Here is a 26884-nt window from a genome sequence, read left to right as displayed (position 1 = left end):
TGTTTTGTTGATAATGATCATAGGAGGTCCACGACTTCCCACTCCCCTATCTCTCATCCCTGCAATGTTAAATGGCATTATCACAGTATTGATAAGGTGTTGGAGTGTCATTCTATTTCTTCGCAATGGTCTCTACTGAAATAATGAGATTGGTAACACCTTTATTGTTGCTCTCCCCCTGCATTGCAGTGCCAGATCATTGTGATATAAACACTCCTTCACCTACTACAATAAAGATGCCTTTCAGCATGTAAATTTTGTTTTTCTCCCCATTTAGAAAACATTAAAAGAATGTTTTCTGTGGCCTTTTTCTTTCTTTTTTTGTTTGGGTCTGTTGATCAGTGCCCTCCAAATCCTGTATCAGCAGACCTAGGCAATCCATTGGCTCTTCTGAAGTCCACACTCGTATACATACCACTAAGAATAGTGAAAATGAATAAATAACATGAAAACACTCACCTATTTGTTTAAGCTCTTCAGAGTAGGTATGACTATGACTTTCTGTTGCACAGCGATCGGAGGGTCAGAACTGTCCCCACATCAATTGACCATATTCACACGGTCATTTTGCTCATGCAGAATGATGTACTAGAACAATACCCTGCACCCAGTATGACACTATGGCGAAATGGCCACTGTGTGAATATGTTCAATTCTCTCTACTCTATTGGTTCTAAGTGGTATGATAGAGTAGACTTTGCAATGTAGCCTGCTTTTAATGTACAAGTATTTCCCCTGTAATAAATCCAATGTTTTCTGTTCTTGATACAGTGCTAGTCCGCACTCAGCATGGAAGTGTGGAAAGCCCCTAGAATTGTGAAGTATTATCACATGACAATTCTCATTAACTGAATTGGATGGATTTGGGAGTGAGGGATGACAATTTTCACTAACTGAGGTGGATAGATTGGGGAGGTGATACCATTTTGAGGTGACAAACAAATGTGAAATTTGAATTGGTCATATACTCGAACAGATTTTCTGGCATAAAAAAAAATCCATCACTTCCTTAACCAATTTAGCTTTGCTTTCCTATCATCCATAGTGTTCAGAGATAAGGCTTGCTTTGACATTTTGATGAACACAGATTTAACCTCGGAAAATGTTTTCCTCCTTTTCAGTTGTTAAAATAGTGAGACGTTCAATGCCATTTTCTTTTTGCTCTTGTGCTTTACCATCTCGAGATGTGTTTCCTACAAAACCGATACTCCTTTACTGTATGTCCAAGATAGTGCTTGACTGAATGGTCGGGCCCTGATGGAAAAGCAGTGCTCATATACTTTCCTTGATTTCTTATATCCTAAAACTACATTAAAGGAATCAAGGAAAGATTTTAGGAAAACATGGGAAGTTTTTTATTTTTAAATGTTTCCATTTGACCAAACCTCATTCAAGTTACTTGAAATATTTTCACACTTGCTTTCTTTGTCAGTGATTGCACCATTAACATGTCATTGATTGATCAGTTTAGCTATCATCCACTGTATGTCTAACAGTAAGCCATGAGCTAGTCTGTTATCTCTGTCAGGTGTGGCTGAGAAGGAGCTTCCTGATGTCCTAAACAAGAAGAAATGCCTAGAAAATCTTGCTGCTCTGCGACATGCCAAATGGTTTCAGGTAAAGACATTGCTGACCAATACCTGAACATCATGCAATAGTCCGGGGCTACTCAACTTACGATGGCACAGGGGCCACTCAGAAAAATCCAAGTCCAAGGGCCGCAAGCTAGAGATGACGGTCCTATTTTGGACATTTAGACAATGATTTTGTAACACATACACTTCATGACTAGTCTAAAAAAGTAAGGAAACACAAACAACAGCCACATTTCCATCTAGGCCAAACCTCATTGAACAGAAAGATTGTCATGGAACATTTAATAATGAAATGATGACGTTACAATTTTCCGAACAAACCAAGTGGCAAAAAAGACAAAAAGGTCTTGTATAAAACAAAACAAAAATAGTTTCTTAGGGGTTTTGGAAAGAAACTGAAATGATTTGTCCACACTAAAAGTAGAAAAATATATATTTTATTGTCAGTCATTGTGTGGCATTAATAATGAATATTAAGGAACACATGGATTTGTTTACTTTAATTTCTATTTGTTGTCATATAACCAGGATAGTTCAATTCTTTACAATACAGGAAACTTTCATTTGACATTACCACAGATAATAATATGCAGCCTTCTTTTGCTTAGGCACTATGTCTATGATTTGTATTATCACAAGCATTTTCAGTCAGACTCAAGTCTACTTTGTCCAATTTAGTGTTGATGATGATGACTTTTTTAATTTCTTAAGGCTCGAGCCAATGGTCTCCAGTCCTGTGTGATCATCATTAGGGTACTGAGAGACTTATGCCAACGTGTGCCAACCTGGGGCAAGATGCCAGCCTGGGTAAGACTTAATAAATTATCTGTCATTGGAAAACTTGTCTGCGACTGTCAAATAGTTGGAGGGTTGTTTGGTGTAAGCCAGCATGTATTATGTACAACATGAACCAGCTCTAGGTCTTTGTCACATACAAACATGTCCCTTACACATTATCCTGACCAACAGCAAAATATCACCTAAAAAAATCACACCCGTGTGAACTGAGCGGTGGTTCTCCCCCCCCCCCCCCCCCCCCCCGTGTGTGTGTGTGTGTGTGTGTGTGTGTGTGTGGGGCCTGGACAACAGCGCCCCTCCCTTAACATGTGTGGTCAGAAAAGGTACTACACAGGCTTGAGGCTACATACAGACCCACCCACATACAAACAAACAAACTAACAAACAAACATACCTACACACACGGCCACGCTATGGAGACGGTGTGACCACCGCTCAATGATCTATGCTCAGATGTGTCTACGTATATGTAATGGAGAGATAATGTACACATACTCATTAAGGAGACAAGGTACTATTCGGGGAAGGAGGTTGCAGTTTTCTTCTCCTACCGTTACATCTTCGTTTGTTTCTCCCTTCCCTTCAGGCAATGGAGCTGCTGGTAGAGAAGGTGATTAGCAGTGCCACAGGTCCACTCAGCCCTGGAGAGGCCATGCGCAGGGTGTTGGAGTGCATCTCCACAGGCATTCTACTTCCAGGTCAGATAATGAGCTGGTGGGGTTAGCAGTTATCAACATGGATATAAAACACTAGATAGATACCTCACCCACCGCTGCAGTTCATTGGAGCGACGTGTGACAACTGGAGGCTAGAAGTCCGGAAAAACCGAGGGATCGCTGCCAGTCAAAGTGACTATTGGCCAATCACAGCATGTCTTTTCTAGGACTTAATCAATTCAATTCAACAGAACTTTATTGCCATGTTTCCATCCAGTTCCTGTTGTTGCTTGGCTCAGCTGTTCTTGGAGGCTGCATACGTAAAAGACCCGCCCCCATCTGCCTCTGATTGGCCTACCAACTACCGTTTCTGTTACGCACGCGGAAGCGATGTAGATGCCCCAGAGCCGATGGAGGCGTCTACCTTTCTATGTCTATGGTTATCAACCCTAGGGGTTATCACTGGTCGCCCTCTCCTTCCTTTGTCCTTTTATCATACTCCCCTCACCCAGGAGATATAAAGTGTAGTTCATTGTACAGTATATCATTATGATGTACAGTACTTATCTATTTTCTCTTCCAAGAATGGTTGTTTCAGTATAGTTATCTCAATAGATCCAATCCAGTCAGCACACTTATCTCATCTGCAGCGCTTTGTCCCTTTCTGTTGTCAAATCAGTTTGTCAATTGTTGATTGATTGTTGAATTTCATAATTCCATTGGTCATAGTCAACTCATTATTCTACCCTCATTACCCAGATGGACCAGGTTTGCTGGACCCCTGTGAGAAAGACCCAACAGATGCCTTGGAGAGCATGACTGGTCAAGCCAGAGAGGACATTACCGCTAGTGCACAGGTACCTCACTCTTGTTTCCAAATAAGGGATTGATGTTTATAGTAGGTTGTTGGAATTCAATTTGACAACCTTTACTTGACTTGACTTAACTTGTCATTCTGGTTTCAGCATGCTTTGCGTCTACTTGCGTTCCGTCAAGTCCACAAAGTTCTGGGCATGGAGTCTCTCCCAGCGTCCAAAGCCAGTGCACGCAACCGCAAACGGAGACGGGATGGCAGTGACAACTGCGAAGAGGAAGGCGAGGGGAAAAAGGACAAGAAGGAGGAAGCAGCAGAGGCTTGACCTCAGCATCTGGAGATGTGTTTGTTAGCTTAGAGACTGGTATAATTGATCATTTGACATGGCGGCCATTATGCTCTTATGTGATACTTTGGGGTAGGGGGATTCATGGGTATGATTAAGATCAAAATGACGCCTTGTGAATTTGGTCAGTGTCACATCTTTAACCCTTTTCTTATCTTAAAAGTAATCTTAACACATAGCTATATAGATATGAATACATGTCTGTCATTAAGGCGAGCGAAAAGAACGTTGGAGGGGCGGAGTGGAACTTGAATATTTTACCGTAATAATTTCTCCTGTGCTAAACGTTAAAGATGTAATGTACTGAGAAGTGTGCTAAACATTGGCACATCATGTCAAGATCATGTCACAGAGGTTCTAAGGGAGATAATGATTGTCATTCCATTTCTAGAACAGGTGTACACTAGCTACATACTACCCCTCCATTCATTAACAATGTGTACCAGCCACTGTTAACCTAACTACTATTTTGTATGTACTGAAATTAATCTGATGTTGATGCCTCTAGTATAATTTAATCATCGGCACTTTTAGCTTTATTTTCAGCTTTTCTCATTGAAGAAAGGTTTGAATCCCTACTGCTGCACAGGCCAGTCCAATATTGTTGTTTAACACATGGTAGGAGTTACCATACAAACCTAAGTGCATGACATTGTACATTTAAATATTATTTCCAGGTCTAAGCTGGAAACGGATGATGGTTTACTTATGTTATACAGAAGACTTTAGAGAAAGTTATGATTTACACACCGTGCAGTTAATTGTGCCTAAAATACAAGCAGTAGTGACATTAATTATCAAAGTAATGGTGTGATGCTGTTAATCTGAAAGAAATGGGTGTACCTTAAGTCTTTCTTTAGACCCCTTATGTCCTGTCTTCCCTCTTTAATTCAGCTGTGTTGAGCTCTGCCCCCTTTTCGGGTTTCCCTCTGACCTCTTCTTCCAATGACCAGCCTCAATTTAAATTTACTCTTATTCATTTGAATTTATCTTCATCTCTGGACGACATGCCATGCAACAAGAAAACTAAAACCACATTCATCAAATAGATTTGATCTTTATGGAAACCTGCAAAATGGGTGCAAAGGTTGATGTTGGTGTGAAATCTAGAGAATGTACCACCTAAGTGCATTACCCACTCTCCACAAGCCAGTGTTATGTTGTAGGCCATTTTCAATTTGTCATATTACTTTGAATGCCTATGTTTATGTAGAAACTTATGTTGCCCAGATTTCCTCCAAGATTCCACGTTGTCCAGGTTTGGATGAAGAGATACAAATGAATATGAAAGAATAACCGCTCCATCTTGAATCTACTTTGCATTGACGCGTGTATCTATCTAGCATGAGGCAAGACCCAAATTCAGAATGAACATTTTTAACTCAAATCTTTGTTTATGGGGGTCCGCGGTCAAATACATATCATTTTGGGGGTCCTTGACATGACAACGTTTGAGAACCGCTGATATTAGCTGATTCTACAAATGTCTTCTAAATCCTAACAGCTGACAAACTTATGTTGCTACTGTATATCAGCGGTTCTCAAACTTTGTCATGTCAAGGACCCCCAAAATGATATATATTTGGCCATGAACCCCCATCTATAAATATTTTTGTTCCAGGGACCCCCATAAGCAAAGATTTGAGTTAGAATTGTTGGGTCTTAATTGCCTCATGCTAGATGCAGAATAGATACACGCTGCATTGACCATATTTACGTGGCCATTTTACTCTTATGTGATATAAATATTTCACATTGTCCTGGTTTGGATGAAGAGATGAAAGAATAACCGCTCCATCTTGAATCTACTTTGTATTGACCATATTTGCATGGGAAACCCCAGGGGAGCCAGAGAAAGGACTTGGGGTCCAGCCAAATACCTAATGTACATCAAACCTCAGTTGCTTTTCCAAAAGGCCATTAAGGTTGTCAGATACCTGCAAAATAATGCTTGGTGCAAGGTTTGATTACAACAGAAAAATCAAAGGCTTACATTGGGAAATAATGTTCTGTCTGAAGAAAGTTTTATGTTGCACAGTTGAGCATGCTGAGGGAATGAAGCACTTAAAAATGACAATGTTTATGCAGTCATAATTTTTGTCACTTGAATATGCCTAGCAATTTCTTTTTGTTGTATGGTTCTCAGAGGAGACATTGTGAGAAAAAGGTCAGACTGAATATCTACTGAAATGGTCGAGGGGGTTGCGATGTGTAGAGATTTCTCATGAAGACTGAAGGTGTAGTAGAATGGGGAACACTTGTTATGCTGTCATGCAATATTTTAAAGATTTTAAAGTTGTAGGATGGAGGACTGAGAATTGCACAAATCTTTGACAAAGGTTTATGAGAGAAACGATGTGCTATTTTAGTTTGTTTTCCTTTATGAACGTAGACGTTTTGTTTTATTTAAAGGATGTTGCAATCAGTTTTGTATTGTTAAACAAGTGTGAACTTTGCTGTCCTGTTATTTGAATGTCTTTGTAGTGCTGCCTATAAGGGGAAATATTAAATAGGATACTTTTAAACTGCATAATTTGTCTCCAATTGTGCATTTCTTTTTAAAACAAAGTGCATACTGGTAAGTACATGCTGTAATAGCAAACATTGCTATATATAGAGTATTTGTTCAGTAACAAGTGACATATGGGCTCTATAATGATCCAGGTCTTATGCCTTATGCCTTAACTTCTTTGCCTTTTTTTTACTACTTTGAAAAACATTTTTAAATACTTCAAATGCTGATCTACATCTGCACGTTGTGAGCTTGCAGATCAGCTATTTGAAATATTAAAGAAAATATGTCTATATAGTAAAAAAAAAAAGGCAAAGAAGTTAAGGCATAAGACCTGGATCATAATAGAGCCCTCATTCAGTCTCCAGCTCTTGGGTCATTACAAAATGTATTTTCAGATCTTGATACCCAGTCAGGAGAGATAACTCATAGCTGTTCAGACAAAATTGAAAATGGAACATAATAAAATTGAAGCTGATAAATACTCTCCCCTGATTGGATACGATTGGCATCCCACCTGAAAATTTTACCTGTTTACAAAATAATACCCATAGCCTACTATGGGATAGAATTGCAAAAAGTAGAGCTGGAGAGACCCCTGTAGGCCTAATTGAAAAAAATGTCCAGTAGCCTAAATTAAAACCTTTCAAAGTATGGCCTATTTACCCCTTCATGCACACTATATAGCCTTATTATCCTATACATGCTAAAAGATTATCTCAAAGTCAAAGTGAGAGGTTAGACTATGTATGTCATGTCTTAAGTTTTCTTTTAGTTAGAATTAGGAAGTGGTAGTACCGAATACGTGCGTGTAGTGCGTAGGCCTACACAATACTTGGAAAAGGGGGGCGTTTAAAGATGCGGCGATCATTCTAGTTTTAGGACGATGCAACGAAGATGACAGCGGGATGTGATGCGCTATTATGTCATGCACTATGAAGAGATCTGGTGAACCAAGAACCACCAGCAGTGCTGCTGTCTTTGTGAATTCATTTAAGACACGTCTTTGTGCAGAACTCTGAGAGAAGGACGGTGCCAACTTGCCATCAGGTAGGCATATTGGCTACACTAGCTTCGCACACATGTACAGTAAGTTACCCGTAGCCTACTTTTCTTGATCGTCAGTGTGCCATTTAAGTTTATAGGCTACAACACATCAAAATTAAATATATCCTGGTTTTGATGGTCCTTTTTTCTCCTTATTTAGAAATATTTTCTATCACCTCGGGATGATCATTAGACAATATAGACTCTTAATAACCCACATAACAAGAAACAATGTAGGCCTATTAAATCGTCCAAATTCCATCAAATTGATTTTCTTTTTGGGAACCGACAAAATGGAAATAAATTGATTTTGGTGTGAATGTAGGCTTCTACCACAATGCATGCTCACTCTTGTTCAATGCAAAATATACTGGATACTTTTTAATTATTTTATTATTTTCATTTATATTCAAAAGCATTTATTTTGAATACCCATGCATGTAGACATTTCTTGCCACCACTTATTTAAGCTTTTAATCAAATTGTATTTATTTTGTAATCTACATGTTGCTCATTGAAGATATCTTTCCAGGTATACCTTAACCATCAGTCAGCTGTGATATTCTGCAGCAGGCCTCTCCTGAAAATGCCAATGGTACGTATGTGGAATGTGGATGGATTACAGGAGTTATGGAATGGACTTACAGTAGCCAATCTTTTGTAAAATGATGTCCACCCATGTGTTAAATGTCTAGAGTAGCTGATACTTAGAAATCTAAATATAACTGTGACTGTTTTCTCCTGCACTTCTCTAGAATAGCTGGTGTTCTGGTACACAGTGTGTGGCTAAGAGAGACCACAAGAGGCTGAAATCTGGGGAACTGTCTTACAGAAAAGGAGACATCTTCACTATTCTAGAGACAGCAGTGGTAGTTACCTTCCTTCAGCTTCATGCATTGAAGAAGCTTCTGTATTCGTGAATGAAAAAGAAAATACATTCCTTCATATTTGTGCGTTAAATAAACTACTGCACAACTATTACCGCCATAACATGCACATGTTAATTTGTTTCTGTGTTCTAGGGGAAGGATTGTTACAAGGCAAGACACAACACCACAGGAGAGGAAGGACTCATAACCTCTGCTAATGTGCGAGAGAGAGAGGCCATACGCATTGACCCCAGTCTCAGCCTCATGCCGTATGTCATGTTGCATGCATTTCACTTATTTAATGCATTTCAGCTCATTTATTGAAGCACTGTGAAATCATCAGCGTTAATATAATAACACATAACAGAGTGTAAATGTGTTACAAATGTGTACGTTAACACACCTCTTATTTAGAAGGTTTTCGCCACATATAAAATAAATACATTTACATTTAGCTTGCTTTTCACACTGATATGGAATTGTACAGATTAATATTTACAGTTTTTATGTTCTTTTTTTGGTTGCCTCTTGATCATTTTACAAACTGTTATTTGTTGTCTCTAACTGGTGATGAATTGTGCGTTTTTTGTTAATCAACAACTGGTACTGAAGTAACGGCTATTCTTCCAGTGGTCTTCATTTTCTAACAGAAGACTATTCATTCTGATTCCTTCATTCCATTGCCCATTCTGTGGTGTCCCTCTATATTGTATTTCAAGGTTTAAGGTGTTTTATTTCCATGTACAACAACAGCGGGTAGCTCCAGGCAGTGAAAGATGTATGACGTTGTGTCTTTTCTTTGATAGCTGGTTCCATGGGAAGATCTCTGGCCCAGAGGCAGTGTGTAAGTTGCAGCCAGTGGAAGACGGCCTGTTTCTCGTGCGTGAATCTATCCGTCACCCAGGTGACTATGTTCTGTGTGTCGCTGTTTCTGGAGAGGTTATCCATTACCGGGTGATGTATCGGGACAACAAGCTGACCATCGACAACAAACAGTTTTTCTACAATCTTATCGACATGATAGAGGTGAGAGTTTGCGTCCTGGGTTTTTACACATGGTACATTCAGTGAAAGCACTCCATCCATTCAAGTTCTTGTCCTGACCATTTCTGCTACAGTATGTACAGTAGCCTTCACTTGTAGGATTATCATGATGTCACACAGTAAATAAGAATTAAGGGAAGACTCACAAACAGCAGTCACTTTATTGTTTATCTTTATTTTACAACTGTGCGTGTCTGTGGGACTGTTGAGTCTATTGCTACTGTGAAGTGCTGTGACGATTGAAGTGACAGAAACAGTCTTGGCTTATCTGTGAGGAACAGCGATGCATTCAGTCCTGACTCACTGTGGCTGACTAAAAACTCCCAAGAGGAAACCATGGGAGAATGTTCCATGTGAATTATAATTACTTCATAATCAAAAGAATTGCAGTAATAAGTGATCTAAAAGCTTACGTATTTCTGCTTAACAATTATTTCAAATACTTGCGATTATGTCATATGACCTAACGTGAATATCAAAGGCAAAAGCAACTGTATTATTTTTTCATTTGAATCCTGAAAAGTTACAGTTTTGGACAATGATATATGAGTGCAGATTAAAATTAATTGGTTTTGGTTCCTCAACATTCTACTGTATAATAACCCTATTGTAAGGAGAAGTACCTATTTCACAAACTATTGCCAAAGGCCTTGTGGCTGCCAAGCCACAAGGGGAAGGAAATTCACAACCAGTGATGCACTGAAATGTCTGCATGAGCTTCTGTCATGCTTTTCGGTTGAGGGCAGGGGGACTGCCCATAATTCCGAAATCTCATTACTACATTGGTTAGGCTTACTTCTTGAGGTATGACAGGCACACAGTAATCTGCACCTGGTTTTTAAGAGGAAGAAAGCCATGTGAGACAGTCACATACTGTACAAGTGGAAGTCAGTTATAAGATCAACCCACATGATTCCTCAATCTTATTAAGTACACTTATGCCTATAGTGATGTGTGCCTGTCATATCTCAAGTATATGACTACTGAAGAGGTGAAAAATAACCCAATGTTTTCAAGAAGAAGAAGAATTGTTACTCAAATTGTAGATTCTCACTTCTGGGTTGTTGTTTTTGGAGCTGTGTGAAGCACAGGCTCCCTATACGTGGCCGTGTGGGTCTGTGTGTGTGTCTGTATGTAGCCTGAACTTCCTAAACTTCGGCACGCTACTAGTCCCACAGTTTTGCCACCACACACTCGCGCCATATGTCAAATCGACCGGCTTACTCGGGAATCGTGGGCTAGTAACTTGCTAAGAGAAAGGTTCAATAGTTTAATTGATATTAATTTATTAGTGAATTAATTTTCCCCATTGACTTATAATGGGAATCGCAAAAACTCACATTCAATTATTTGTCTCTCGCAAACCATAGGGGCTAGAGTTTCAAGACTTGGAGAGGAGGTTCATAATGATTTCAAGGATTAAATAAAAAATAATTGTGTCATTTGGCCGCATGGTGGCGCCATAACACCCCACTTTACGTTTTGGCCTGTAACTCTTGAACCGTAGGTCGGAAAATTAAAAATATTTTTTCCCTGGATTCCTTGGGTCATGACGCATCTCCCCATATAGGCCACGCCCATTTGCGCCATGATAGATTTTCCGCCATCTTGATTTTTCTCCAAAACACACTTTTTGCTCCTTTTCCTACATATTTTCTTCAAATGTCACAAAAATCGGTACACATGATCCACACACACACACACACACACACACACACACACACACACACACAGCTCCACTTCACACGGGTGTGATTTTTCTTTCTGAAGAATCATGTGGTTTGGTCTCATCGTCTCACACAGTCCTCTTCCTCTTCAAAAGCACTGTGCTGATCACTGTGTGCATTCTGCTCACTGTGAGTGGAGGCTCGAGCTGTGTCAGTGCCTGAGCGTTTTGTTCTGCACAGATTGAGGGTATTCCCCACTCTATAAATGTCTGGTTTACCACCATGGTCTGTGAATGTGTATTTACTGTATCATATCACTTCTTGCAGTTCTATTCCAGGTGTAATGGTTCTATTGCCACTAGACTTCTGAAACCCAAAGAAAAGCAAGGAACCAAGTCAGCTGAATTGGAGCTGTCTAAAAGTAAGCTATGTCTTAAGATGTACAACAATGCATTGTGTTGAAATAAGTAAAGAATAAAAACAAAAGGTCACAGGGTGTTTTTTAGAGTAAAGAGAGGGCTTGTTTTGCATTATGTGCAGTATATGTTATAACTGTAATACAGAAATAATTAAAAACATAAAATAACTTTTAAACACAAATCAATGTACATTACTAATAGGTAACTTGTAATAGTATAGTGATGGGTCATCAGACTGCACATCATCTTACTCATAATTCCAATGACTTAAATACTAGCACATGCTTTACTGTCTTATTACTGTTGCTCATGTTTCTATTCTCCTGTCTATGTCCAGTCCAAAAAGCTAATAGAGTTCTACATGCTACAGATAACCATGGTGTTTCTATTTTGTTCTTGTATCACTGACTGTAGTGGGATGGCTGCTTGACATTGGGAGGCTCACGCTGGGAGCGAGCATCGGAGAGGGTGAATTTGGCAGTGAGTCTTTTCTATTACACATTCGGCACAGCTGTATTCCCACTGTGAAATACATGGTTCATTATGTATTCTATTCTTGTTCCTTTAGTGGTTTATGAAGGAGAGTATATGGGCCAGAAGGTGGCAGTAAAGAACATCAAATGTGATGTCACAGCTCATACCTTCCTACAGGAGACCACAGTCATGACGTGAGTTTGAGAGGAGATGCAATACACAGACCCTTACTGGTTCCTAGCTGGGGAGTGGGGACCCACTGGAAGCCACTCAAGAAGTGATGCCCACAACTCAGTTCCTCCGATTGTACACCAATATGCCTATCAATCACCAATAGTATATAGATTTGCCAAATTTTCCTTTTGTTCAGATTGATTTTTCCCCCTCTGTGTCTCTTTTTGGTATCCCAATACTCTTGTTAATTCTCTCATTGTTTTTCTGTTTTGCATGTGGATTCCCTTCCTCCAGCAAGCTCCAGCACAAGAACCTAGTGCGTCTGTTGGGGGTTATCCTTCACAATGGTTTACATATTGTCACAGAGCTTATGGCCAAGGTACTGTGGATGTGTACTGTATCATCAGATCAGTATGGTGTTTCTATACTGGTGTGGCAAGCATTACATTTAAAACTAGAAAGATGCAATTCTGGGAAATTGCGAGTGTGGTTGCCGTTGTTGCATTTTCCCATTCAAGTCAATGGGTTACTTTACATCGAAACTAAACACAGTATAGGATGCCATCTATCTATAAATTAGGCAAACTAGCCCTTACCCGTTCAAAGATATGAGCTCTAAAATGATGTGCAGTGTGTGGGTTATGGGATATGGGGGGGTTTAATGGCTACCCCCCCCCCCCCCCAGCCCGCCCGCCCGCCCGCCCACCCGCCTGCGCACACACCCGCCTGCCTGCACACACACACACACACACACACACACACACACACACACACACACACACACACACACACACACACACACACACACACAGAGAGAGAGCTGGTTAAACATGTTGCCTCATGCTAGATGCAGAATAGATGTGCCTCATGCTAGATGCAGAATAGATAGTAGATACACCATAAAAATGCTAATATACAGTATATGATTTGTGAAAGTGACAAACGGGCTTCACAGTTATGTTAGGTGTGTTCATATGCTAATGGTGATGCGATTTCAGATCAATTGCTCCAGCCACTGAGGAGAAACGCTGTTTCAGACAGACACTCACTCAGACATTCGCAAAATTATAGTATAGATCTATGTCTGTCTGTTTGTCTGTCTGTGTGTTTACGTCATCCAATAGGAAAACCCTTGAAAAAACAGGGCGACGTCATCCAATGGGAAAACCCTTGAAATAACACAGAGTGACGTCATCACCAACGGGGTAATGACGTCACCATCATCACCATCAACAGCCAATGAGGGACGAGCATTCTTGGTGACGTCACCATCAACAAGTGCGGCCTGATATAAATTACAAGGCACGCTCTGCTGGCACATAAATTGGTCAAATCTATGTATGTATGTGTGTGTGTGAGTGTGTGTGTCTGTGTATCTCTGTTTATGCCATGGGCCCCTAGTCAATCAGAGAGGGGCAAAGGGTGACGTCATAACATTGAGGCATATATAAGGGCCACGAGAGGGGCATCCTAAGCCCGTAGCCAATCAGATGGGCATAAACGGGCATATGTCCAAAAATCTTGAGGATTGGTGGATTGGTGAGCATTTCAGCCAATCAGACTATAAATGCAAATGGGCCATTCTCTATGATTGGTCAAGTTTCACGTGACATCATAATATCTTATTAGATGCCTGTCAGCCTGGGCTGACAAGCACATTTGACAGGCATTATTTCCAAGATGGCGGCCTCCATCAAGGCTTTGTTAAAAGCCTGGACTCCGAGGGTGCTGGTGGTGAGGTGGAGCAGGTATAATCCATACTACCTGGACCCAGAGGTGCATAAGGAGCTGTACAGCGTTCCAGACACAGAGCTCAGTGCCGAGGAGAAGGAAAAGCGGGAACTGAAAGCTGTCAGACCCATAAAGGCAGCCAGCAACTCACAGTCCAGCTCCCCGTTCAACGACCCAGTCTTAAGTGATGATGAAAGGTGATGAACATGATGATGAAAGGTGGAAACAAGGCTCTTTCCAGAGACATCATGAATCAGACGTTGGAGAACATCAAGAGGAAACAGGTGGAGAAGAAACACAAGTCTCCCGAGGCCAAGAAGGAAGACATTGAGTGTAATCCGTGCACCATCTTCCACCAGGCCCTGGACAACTGTAAGCCTGTCATCGGTCTGGCCACCATCCAGAAAGGAGGCAAGAACTATCAGGTGCCCATCCCTCTGACGGACAACAGACGTCGTTTCCTGGGCATGAACTGGATGATCACGGAGTGCAGGAAGAACAAGCACAGACACACGCCCATGTACGAGAAACTGTCCCAGGAGCTGCTGATGGCCTTCAACAAGGATGGGAACGTGATCAAGAAGAAACACGAGCTGCACAAGATGGCCGAGGCCAACAGAGCGTACGCACACTATCGATGGTGGTAGTATACTGTAGTTCTGCTTCAAGTACCAAAGTGGTTGAAGATGGATGGATGGATGGATGTACCAAAGACACAAAGTGAGGAGAGAAAAAAAGATGGGGGGAAAACAGAATTATGGCAACGCCATGGCTCCAATGTGGATGACAAACTTCAAGTGACCAGCCTGTGACATCAGTCATCTATGACATATCTATGTCTCACTGATTATATGCATGTAATTTAGATAGCATTTGAATGTGTTTTATTTTTTATGAAGTTATTACTGAATAGGTGTTTGGTCTACCTGTTTTCTTAGATTAGCCTACAATTTCTTTCCAGTTGATGTATTGATGTTGATGTACTGATGTGCTTATTGTGAATCAATCTGGATTAAGAGCGTCTGCTAAATGCTTAAATTGTAAATTGTCCCTTTTGTATATATATAACGTATCTCTTATAAAAATGCACCCCTGCGTATCAGAATCAGAAACACTTTATTGCCAAATGCGTCACAAGGACACACAGGAATTTGTTGTGGTGTTACAGCACAGATAAAAACACACAGACAGAACACATCTAAGACAATACTCTCAAGACATCATATAATAAAAACTAAAAACTATAATATACATGAAGCATCATTAGAGTCTTTAAAAACAGTAGAGTACAAACTAGCTAACAAGAACAACGGGGGGTGGTGGAGAGGTCCTTATTGAGGAGGGACACGGCCCTCAGGAAAAAACTATTCAGGTGACGAGTGGCACGGAAGCGTCTTCCTGAGGGGAGCTTCTTGAAGAGAACATTACCAGGGTGAGAAGGTTCAGAGAAGATCCTCCCTGCCCGCTTCCTGACCCTGGCATCGTACAGCTCACTAACAGACAGCTGCTTCTGTCCCGTCAGCTTCTCCGCTGTGCGAACAATCCTTTGCAGTCTGTTTTTTGCAAGGGCAGAGACAGAGCCAAACCACACAGAGATGGACGAGGAGAGAATACTCTCGGTGGTGGCTCTGTAGAATTGAGTCCGGACTGAACGGGAGACGTTGAGTTTCCTCAGCTGTCTTAGAAAGAACATCCCACTGATGAATCCGGTTGATTTGACATTGGCCCGAGTGTGTTCCACCAAAACTGGGAGGAGTAGCGCTGCAAAAGAAAGTGGATGAAAATAAAGTCAGACAAGTACAACAGGGGCAATCACACTAATAAAAGAAAAATCTTCAAACATGATCAATGTCATTAATATGTAAGCAGTGTAAATATGATAACATACAATCAAATTTTCTTGTGATGTTTTGAAACGATGATACACAAAAGAAGAAGAAGAAACAACCAGTACCTTTGCCTTGAAGAAAAGTTTCATCATAATTCTCTTATACTATATAGTCTTATACTGTAACTCTGGTATGATTCCGTGTACAAACTAAATCTAAACTAAAATGTTGTGTGTGTGTGTGTGTGTGTGTGCGTGTGTGTGTGCGTGTGCGTGTGCGTGTGCGTGTGCGTGTTTGGTCTGTTGTACAGGGCAACCTGGTTAATTTTCTCAGGACCAGAGGCCGTTCAGTTATCAGTTCTGCTCAGCTGCTCCGCTTTGCACTGTGAGTTTCCTCAAATATCTACAGCAGGTTTCAAGTTTTTTGTGTTATTATTTATAAATAACAGAAAGTTTGTGTGTGGTCGCTGCACGGGCCACTAATTTTTCACGTGCACACACAGGTACGGCACCGTAACGTTACAGTACGGTGTGCATGCACGCTAGAGACCAGAGACCAATTGTTAGTTTGGACTCTTTACTCCCCTCTATGGTCACTAAGGGCTTTCTTCACTTCTTCATATTGTAGATTTAGTAGGCTTATTGAAAAGCAGGAAGGAACCCGAAATACAACAACATTGTGGAAAGTGCATAGAAGTGACGCAGTAATGTTTCAAATATTATTTAATAATAAAAGTGATCTATCGAGAATCCCTGAAAATAAAATTCTTCATATCATGACCTTACATTATTTAAATATGTGCATACATGTCTTTAACACACACCATTGAAGTACTGTGGAACAATGCACTAAAGCTCTGAATACTATACTAATGTGGGACTGTGGTTGTACTGGGCCACTGAAGCAGGGCATTGCTGAAAATTATTCCACTTGAAAAGGATAAATTGTAATGTGAGGGAGTTACCTTGGTTAAATACTTTTGTGACAAGAGGGAAAGGGCACATAACAAGCGGCACAAAAAAATATTATTAAAATATATACATCTTTATTAAGGTATTCAATATATAAAAATATAGGATCAATGTTGCATTTCAATAATAAGAGTACCATCATGTCAGATACAGTTCAGTAAACAGTGCCTTCTTTACAAATCAATATCACACATCGAACAATAAAATGCAAAACAAATGGGACATTGCATTAAACACTCTTATCCTAACCAAACTAAACCCCTGTTCTTAATTCAGTAAACAGACTAAAGCAGTGACCACAGTAATGAACATCCCCGAGACACAAACTGCGGACGGACTCAAACTTGGACCACAATGTAGCTCCCCACTTCATGTACTGTGCAATTTCATTGAATGACTGTAACACACGGCGTGCGAAACGCCACACATGGACCCCGGTGCACACTGTGCTTTGCACCGTTTGCACCGCGCTGCACTCACACGCCGTCTCCCCCCTTCACTGTCAGGGCAACCAGGGTACTTTGTCAACCCCGCATAACCACTCTCTCCCGGAGTGCGTATCTCCCTCAGGGAAGTGTTTGCTGCAGCCTCTCTCGAGGAAGTGTTTGTCACAGCCATGTTGAAATGCATGCTCCTGTCAGAGCCACACCCACATTGTTCGTCATCCGACTCACACTGTCGCGACCCGGCCACACTTTAATGGATTCATCAAATACAAATATTTCTTGTCTGTATGTTTATGTCGTGTACAGGGATGCGTGCGAGGGAATGGAGTACCTGGAGTCTAAGAAACTGGTCCATAGAGACTTGGCAGCTCGTAACATCTTGGTCTCTGATGAGGTTGTGGCCAAGGTCAGTGACTTTGGCCTGACAAGAGCAGACTGCAAGGCCTTGGATGATGCCAAGCTACCAGTGAAATGGACTGCCCCTGAGGCCCTGAAGAAAGAGGTGAATTCTTACACTGTCAGAGTTAAATTAACATTATTATGTTTTATTTGTACACACGGTTGTTCCTTTATAGATACATAATGTATCACAAAGTTGTTGAATGAAGATGAGTTGATGCAAAAAGTGAGTGGACTAAGTGGCCATTGTTCTAAAAAGTAATTTGCCAACACAGAACTGTAAGACTGGGAGACGTGTGTGCATCAGAATCAGAAACACTTTATTGCCAAATGCGTCACAAGGACACACAGGAATTTGTTGTGGTGTTACAGCACAGATAAAAACACACATCTAAGACAATACACTCAAGACATGATATAATAAAAAATAAAAACTATAATATACGTGAAGCATCATTAGAGTCTTAAAAAATCGAACCTCTGTTCGAAGTGGAGCTGTGTGTGTGTGTGTGTGTGTGTGTGTGTGTGTGTGTGTGTGTGTGTGTGTGTGTGTGTGTGTGTGTGTGTGTGTGTGTGTATTGCAGTTGATGCTCAGGGCAGGCTAGACTCAACAGCACCTCTCTGGTCACCCAGGGTTACTACATACAGGCTACATACAGACCCACAGACCCACCCACCCACATACCCACATACCTACACACACGGCCACGTATAGGGAGCTTGTGTTCCACACAGCTCCAAAAACAGTAGAGTACAAACTAGCTAACAAGAACAACGGGGGGTGGTGGAGAGGTCCTTATTGAGGAGGGACACGGCCCTCAGGAAAAAAACATTCAGGTGACGAGTGGCACGGAAGCGTCTTCCTGAGGGGAGCTTCTTGAAGAGAACATTACCAGGGTGAGAGGGTTCAGAGAAGATCCTCCCTGCCCGCTTCCTGACCCTGGCATCGTACAGCTCACTAACAGACAGCTGCTTCTGTCCCGTCAGCTTCTCCACTGTGCGAACAATCCTTTGCAGTCTGTTTTTTGCAAGGGCAGAGACAGAGCCAAACCACACAGAGATGGACGAGGAGAGAATACTCTCGGTGGTGGCTCTGTAGAATTGAGTCAGGACTGAACGGGAGACGTTGAGCATGCTGTTAGCACACAGTTATCCTGTTTAACGCCTATCTATGTACAGCAGGGGTCTTCAACAGGGGGTCCGGGACGCCTAGGGGGTCCTCAGAGTTACTACATGAGTTATTAATATGTATTTACTGAAATGTAGGGCCCCTTTTGTATTTGTATTGCAAGTCAGACAGATAAACATGTATTTACTGTATGTACCCAATGATGTCAATCTAAATAGTGTTGTTTTTGTTGTTGTCATGTAGATGTTCTCAACAAGGTCAGATGTCTGGAGCTATGGCGTTCTCCTCTGGGAGATATTTTCTTATGGTCGACAACCCTACCCCAAAATGGTAAGTACCACTACTTTAGTAGTTTTGTTATTTGGTATGTAAGTGTGTGTGTGTGTGTGTGTGTGTGTGTGTGTGTGTGTGTGTGTGTGTGTGTGTGTGTGTGTGTGTGTGTGTGTGTGTGTGTGTGTGTGTGTGTGTGTGTGTGTGTGTGTGTGTGTGTGCGCGCTAGTGTGTGCGCGAGTGTGTGTACTGGTGCGTGTGTGCGTGCTTATGCATTGCTATACTTGTATTTTAAAAATCACATTTAAATTTCTTTAGTTTGGTTGGTCAACATCCTGTCCACATTCTATAAACCCCAAACACACTGGAACTTAGAGAAGCACAAGGAGTTCAACACATTGGTGTGGTTACTGTTAACACCCTCAACCCTTAACATTAGCACTGCTTGTTTTTCCAATTAATTATAACAGACGGGAAGGAAGATGTATTTAACTTTTCCTTGAGATTTTAAATTAGATGATTGGAACTAACGATAGAGATTTAGCGTGCTCACTGCTCACTTAAGTGCAACTTAAGTGAGCATGGCATAAAAGCTTTCTTGTGTAGTTTATTGAACTCTCTGAACTTCCCTAACTGTCACTCACACACCAACAGGAAAGTAGATTTAGCCAAATTGGCATGATCTTGCTACTGTATGTAACAGTGTTTGTGTAATGTGTTCAGATGGACAGTGTATAGATATAGATGTAGATGTTTGGTCATATTTATGTGCAGTGTACTCTGTCTAGACTCTATACCAATATACAGTATGCATATTTGTGTATGTTTTGCACATATATATTTCCATCCATCCTTGTACCCCAGTCTTTGAAGGAGGTCAAGGAGAGAGTGGAGGAGGGCTATCGTATGGAGGCTCCTGAGGACTGTCCTCCTGGGGTTTACACACTCATGAGAGACTGCTGGGAGGCTGAGCCACGCAGAAGGCCCTCCTTCCACAAGTTGAGGGTGAAATTTGACAGCGATCTGGGTAAACTCAGCCCATATCCTGGGCCTGCTTGTGGGGACGGGACCAGGGTCGGACCTGGATGTTGAAATTGGGACTAAATGGCGGATATGAAGTGGTGTCGAGACTCGAGAGTCCATCTTTGGACGCATGAACCAGGAAACCGTGCGCATCAGCTGCTCTGGTATTATGTGGTTCACACCACTTGATATTGTGACTCGGTATAAGCACATTCTTAAATTGAAATATGCTCTGTCATATGAATTGGATACGTGCAAGTTCTGGATCACAGAAGACATGCATCTTCAACTCTCTCAGTTGCTGGCAGATTGAACAATGTCAAGGATAAGTTTTGAACATTAAATTCCCTTCATTGACCAGTGAAAGTGAAAGGGACTTTCACTGGTCCTGTTTGGACTGGTAACTTCCTGTCCATTCCTGAGTCTGTTTGGAAGCAGTGGTCATTGGACTATTAAATGTAAAGGGACTTCTTGATGGTCCTTAACTGTGGAGACGCCTACTCCAATTGGAGTATCTTTCCAGCAGGAAAAGGTTGCTGGTAGAACACTTACAGCATGGTTCCCCAATTAGTTTTCCCCAAGGGCCGAATAATGTCTAGGGTACCAAGCCGAGGGCCACAACAGATCTGCTGTTTTCACTACTTTTGTGCAACGGCCTTGCATGATTTGCGAAAGAACGTACACATTTGGAGATACGAGATTTCCATCCGACAACGACGATATACTAGTGTTGTTGCTGCTCTTATACCACCATTATTACTGGGGTAGCGTGGGCCAGATAGTAGCCCCCCGCGGGCCGCAAATGGCCTGCGGGCCGCCTATTGGGGAACCCTGACCTACAGTATACAAGTGTTACTTCCACAGTATTATTATACTGTGGAAGTAAGTTGCATGTGGTGCATGTGAGAGAGACACAGACAGCTCACACTGTTTGACCACTGGAATAACTGCTTCACTTGCACAATGGCGCTATAGTCAATTTTTGAGTTCGGACTGTTCCAAAAGGAAATAAAGATTCTGCTTGATTAATGTTTTTACCAGTGCAACAAACTGACATTTATCAACCTGAATAACCAGAAACAGGTTATTTTGTCTTTGATGAAGGAAGTCAGAAAGAGAGAGGGTGCAGGTGCAGGAAGACAAAGAGAAATGTTGATGTTGGATTAAATCTCAGCTTATCCAAATATGCTGGTTGCCTGTTGTAAATTTGCCTTGGGCTGTAGGATTATTATGTATAAATCTTGAATGTTATTGCTCGTATTCGTATAAGGAATAATGAAACAGACTACATTTGCCTGTGGATTGGGTATGGATCTTCTTTTTGTTTATTCGATACAGTCCTTTTACATGTCTGGAACATTGCATCTTGTTGACTCTGTTTAACTCATGCACTGCTTATGACTAGTTTGACGAGTTATATTTATGTGTCCACTCTGCTTATGACGAGTATGACGAGTTTGAAAAAAAAAATAGTTTTTTTTTTTTTTTTTTTTTTACATTTTTTTGGACCCCATTAAATCTAGTAAACATGATTTCAATCGCGATTTTGCATGTTCCACCCCCATACAACCCCATCTTTCATACAGGGCAGCCATCTTTGCTTACATAACATGTAAAACATAATGGCTATTATCTCAAGAATGCCTGAACGGATTTCCAATCGGATTTTTTTGTTTGAAAGCTGTGAACAAACTACACAAACATGCTGCATGATCTGTGCATGGGCGTGCATGATCTGTGCACTATACATTACATGTAAGTCTATGGAGACCTATGGCGGGATATCAGTAAAAAATGGCATTAAAAATGGCAGTAGAAGACTATACACAACAATTATGTTTTTCCACTTGATAGAATAGTCAGTATGCATCCGGCATTGATTAATTCCTTTAAATTCAGCTTGGTTCTTAATAATATAATATATTTAATTAAAATAATCACATTTCAAGTCACCTAAGACACTTCACTGTAAAAGACAATCAATACATCATTACAATTACCATAATACCATGTAAATATGTAAAATACGTAAGTCTGTCTGAGTATATACATTAAGTATGCACATTTCTTTTTTCTATTTGTAGAAGTGATGTTGCATATTACTGTATATTATTGTTGGTCTTTAAATGTCTCAATGAATTGAATGCACAGGACCTTATTTGGGTTATCCTCTTAGTATTCGTAAGTATGAATGTGTGCCACCGCGCCTTTTTCTTTTTACAAACTGTTAATAAAGTATCCAATCAACAATCAATCAAGCAATTTCGTTTTATAGACAGTCCTTGAGGTCTGTTGTACTACAATGCTAGGTGTTACAATTATGTTAGTGTATACTGTACACTCTGAAAAGATGTACTTTAATGTATTGTGTTTATTGAATGATAGTTGCTTCTTTGTTCTGTTCATCTCTAAATGTATTTTATTTATTTTTAATTATCTGAATCTATCGGACCACACATCACCCATTCAAAAGACAATCGCTACACTCTCACTCAACTCTAATGCCTCATTCACATACAGAAAAGCCAAGCTAATGGTTGCTTGATAATTCAATGTATTCTCTATGCAAACCATCTTTTAAAATTTCCAAGCTGGAAAAAAACCTTGGAATTTGTCATTGAATTACCAAGCAAACCATTAGCTTGGCTTCTCTCAGTGTGAATGCAGCATAAAGCCCGTATCAGAGTGTACGGTGGAGACCTGTCCACCGCAAATTTGAGGTGGAAAGCTTTCCACCTCAAGTCAGAAAATAAGTGCAGGCCATCATAGTCACGGCCCACGGTGAAGTCCTTCACCCTGTCTAGACCGGTTCAGGTCGACCAATCAGTGAACGGGGTGTAGAGCCTGTCTGTCTGATAGTAAAAACAGAGAGATGTGTTGGGACTCACGGTGGAAAGCTCTCCACTGTGAGGAATGATGTAACGTTGTAGTTTCATGACTCAAAAAGACTCGAAGACTACACCGCGGTGTAAAGCCTTCCACCGCGGACCCGACTATGATACGGGCTTAAGTCTCTTAAAAAGGAACACATCTTCAAACTGAGACTAGAATCAAGTACTTTAAAATCCTCCAGTGACTCTCATAAATAACAAATAGTCCCTTAGGGAGGAAATAGTGTCTTGCATGGATTATTGTCACGTTACAATGTACTTGCTTTTTGGCCATCGTTGTTTTTGAGCGGTGGAACATTGTCTCCTATGCGTGAGTCAGTGTGTGTGTATGTATGCATGTAACTTTGCCTGTAGCATGAGCTGCAATACCGCTGGATGACCAGTGGCCGGCCTGGGTGGCCAAGTGGCACACACACACACACACACACACGCACGCACGCACGCACCCACACATGCATGCACGCACGCACACACATACACACACACACACACACACACACACACACACACACACACACACAGAGATAGAGAGAGAGAGAGAGTAGTAATAGCTTGGTGTGGAAAGGAATACAGTAGTACTATTGCATCATGGCCAGAAAGACCAGACTGCATACTGTGTGTCACGGATAATGATGTTTGTTGAAAATATTGTTGTTGATGGCAAAATAGGATCATGTTTCTCTGTTGGCCAACATCCAATGAAATCATCTGGCTTCAGCAATCAACTCTCATAACCCTCTGTATTGGCTTAGAATGAACAGTAGCCTAATTAGTATGAGAAGGCTGTCATAATCCAGTGTCACAACAGGTGAACTGGAGATCAATGGGGTTGGAGATGAGAGGAGATCATTTTTTACATTTGATAAACTGCTTTGAATTAAAAGCTATAATACATAGATCAGGGGTGCCCACACTTGATCAGGGGTGCCCACACCTTTTGCAGCGGTGAAACCGTCTCCCTATAAACAGCTATGTCCGTGGCTGACTGGCTGGCTGGCTTTGTGCCTGGCAATACCTCTAGTGGCCACACACATTAAAGGAGGGGCGCTGTTGAGCAGGCCAGGCACACTCAACACACACACACACACACACACACACACACACACACACACACACACACACACACACACACACACACACACACACACACACACACACACACACACACACACACACGCACACACACACAGATCTAGAACACATAGAATGTAAAAATATAGATCTAGAACACAAAATCAGAAACAGATCTAGAACACATAGAATTCATAGATATAGAACACATAGAATCAAAAACATAGATCTAGAACACGGAATGCATAGATCTAGAACACATAGAATTCGTAGATCTAGACAGAAATCCCACAACACACACACAGTGTGGATCAGCACTTAAACAATTTACTTGTACAGTAAGGTACAGTACAGTAAGGTACTGTATGGTACAGTAAGGTACAGTAAGTTACAGTACAGTACAGTAAGGTACAGTAGAGTACAGTATAAGGTACAGTATGGTACAGTACAGTAAGGTACATACAGTAAGGTAAAGTACAGTGAACTGTACTGTACTGTACTGTACAGTTACTAGTAGAGATGTTACCGATCAATCGGCAATGGATCGGATCGGGCCGATCAAAGCATGATCGGCGATAATCGGTGGTATAGATCAAAAGGTAAATTCACCAATCTGATCGGATCGGTGCATCTGATCAACCAGCCGTTCAGTATGCCCACTTGAGGCCATTTTGGGGTATTGATTTCCACAGTGCTGAAGGAATAATTAGTTACTGCTATGATAATAAATACATAGTAATGCTGGTAAATAACTATAAGGCAAATATATAAATGAATTCATGAGTGAATGAATGAAATAAAGTTAAAACATTAACATTTAGAAAATATAAATAATAACTTGATCGGATCGGTGATTGATCGGGATCGGGTGATCAAACTTTTGTGATCGGTGCTCGGTGATCGGTTCCAAAAAACCTGATCGGACCATCCCTAGTTACTAGTTACTTTGCAGAAATAATATTATAAAACATACATAAACCACTTTAGCCCTGTTTTATACCATGCCTATTTAAAAATAGCCGATCTACAAGGTGTGATGCGACGTGTTGTGAGCTATATTTGTAATGCTATTACTGACTTTTGTGCCCAACAGTCTTGAAAACAAAGTAGTGTATTGTGGATGTATCAATCATATATATATTTGTTTAGGGGCATGGCATGTGGTCTATATGCACAGCCTTTGTAATCTACTGGTAGATCGCAATCTACCTTTTGGGCACGCCCAAAAGGTATTTCTGGTGATCAATACAGACACTAATACACAAATAGCGCTCTGCCTCCAGCTTTTCTCCAAGTCCAAGGTGGTGAGGTGTGTCTGACCTGGCTTATTTTAACCCACCTACCTTTTCTCTGGATAATCAGACCCAGCTCTGCCCCACTAATAAGCACAGTCTGTCTGCTCTTTTTAAAGAAGGCTTTAGAGATCCACTTCGATAAAACCAGTGACCTTGAATAGAACACAATCGAATAGTAATTATCAAATTCAATATAAATACAATGCTGGGTAATCAAAATGATCTTATGGGGAATAATTGACAATACTTAATTTACAAATTCCAGGGTGATGGTGCCAAATACAACCTGCGCCGCTTGGTATGAATTAACATTAATCAGTACGATTGTTTATCAGCTCTTGAGCCTTGAGTACATCTGCTATTTTTTAACATCTATAAATATTTTTAAAGTGTGAGAACTATTGATTTAGAAGTCATTTGTAGGATCGGCCTCAGGATTTAATGGGTTAAATCAAATTCAGCGCTTTATCATATGGTCATGGTAAACAGGTATGGTTTACATGGGATTAAGTCATGTTTGACCAACTATGGATAGTCATCTGAACACAGAGTACAGTATTGATGTTGTTTACCTTACTCTTGATAAGATTATGAAGAATGCTTTAAGCCATGGTAACTGATCTAAGTAGTTGTTTACCCAGTGCTCAATGGGATAGAGTCTTCCCTTCCCTGCCTAACATCATTGTAGGTTATTCATGTTAAGTTAAGGAGCCACATCCTGTCAGTAGGTCCTTCAGCGATTCTGTTCACCTCAATGTCTATAGCTGACCTCAATGCCTGTGGCTGACTTGGCCATATACGTATGGAGGCTGACCTGCCCATATATGGAGATCCCTGATGTCATGGACCTTCATATATGGAGCTGACCAACACTGACATCATCAACTCTACATCACCCGGATCTCCATATGGCTATGGCTGAGTCATTCTGACATCACCAGGATGACTCCCATATCTGTGAATGCTAATATATATACACACACACACACACACACACACACACACACACACACACACACACACACACACACACACACACACACACACACACACATATATATATATATATATACATATACATATACATATACATATACATATACATATACATACATATACATATACACATATACAGTATTTTCTGGACTATAAGGCGCACCTGACTATAAGGCGCACTGTCAATGAATGGTCTATTTTCAAACTGTTTTCATATATAAGGCGCACCTGACTATAAGGCGCACATAATAGACGCTACCGTTGCGTTATGCATCCAACAGATGGAGCTGTGCTAAACGGAATGTCAATGTCAATGAATGATCCATATATAAGGCGCACTGGACTATAAGGCGCACTGTAGTTTTTTGAGAAAATTAAAGGCTTTTAAGTGCGCCTTATAGTCTGGAAAATACGGTAT

The 26884-nt window shown here is 40.9% G+C and overlaps 2 protein-coding genes and 1 pseudogene across 8 annotated transcripts in view; all 3 read left to right on the top strand.

Moving 5' to 3' along the window:
- zfr2 (zinc finger RNA binding protein 2) overlaps window positions 1–6736 on the top strand; it is a gene marked incomplete at its 5' end in the record, with an annotated part of 34020 nt that extends 27284 nt beyond the window's left edge. For all 6 annotated transcript variants that reach the window (XM_080734724.1, XM_080734721.1, XM_080734720.1 and 3 more), the window contains 5 exons: window positions 1529–1617; window positions 2307–2402; window positions 2980–3091; window positions 3809–3906; window positions 4015–6736. In XM_080734724.1, coding sequence (XP_080590850.1) covers window positions 1529–1617; window positions 2307–2402; window positions 2980–3091; window positions 3809–3906; window positions 4015–4188 — 569 coding nt within the window. In that variant the 3' untranslated portion in view covers window positions 4189–6736. The remainder of the gene's footprint in view (window positions 1–1528; window positions 1618–2306; window positions 2403–2979; window positions 3092–3808; window positions 3907–4014) is intronic.
- Window positions 6737–8354: 1618 nt separating this feature from the next.
- On the top strand, window positions 8355–20282 carry matk (megakaryocyte-associated tyrosine kinase; the record flags this gene model as incomplete). Its single annotated transcript, XM_080728481.1, has 12 exons — window positions 8355–8363; window positions 8524–8637; window positions 8791–8906; window positions 9444–9663; window positions 11676–11769; window positions 12182–12247; window positions 12336–12435; window positions 12710–12794; window positions 16286–16359; window positions 17699–17894; window positions 19164–19250; window positions 20055–20282. The coding sequence occupies 12 exons, from the start codon at window positions 8355–8357 to the stop codon at window positions 20280–20282; spliced, it is 1389 nt and encodes a 462-aa protein (XP_080584607.1).
- Window positions 14096–14793, top strand: LOC308283551 (small ribosomal subunit protein uS7m-like; annotated as a pseudogene). Its single transcript has one exon. The product of its transcript is annotated as a small ribosomal subunit protein uS7m-like (transcript).
- Window positions 20283–26884: the final 6602 nt, after the last annotated feature.

The sequence above is a fragment of the Nannobrachium achirus genome (assembly GCF_963921795.1).
Source record: "Nannobrachium achirus genome assembly, chromosome: 1".
In the NCBI taxonomy this organism is placed as follows: domain Eukaryota; kingdom Metazoa; phylum Chordata; class Actinopteri; order Myctophiformes; family Myctophidae; genus Nannobrachium; species Nannobrachium achirus.
The sequence above is the reverse complement of the archived record's forward strand: the minus strand, read 5'-3'. Positions and strand labels throughout refer to the sequence as shown.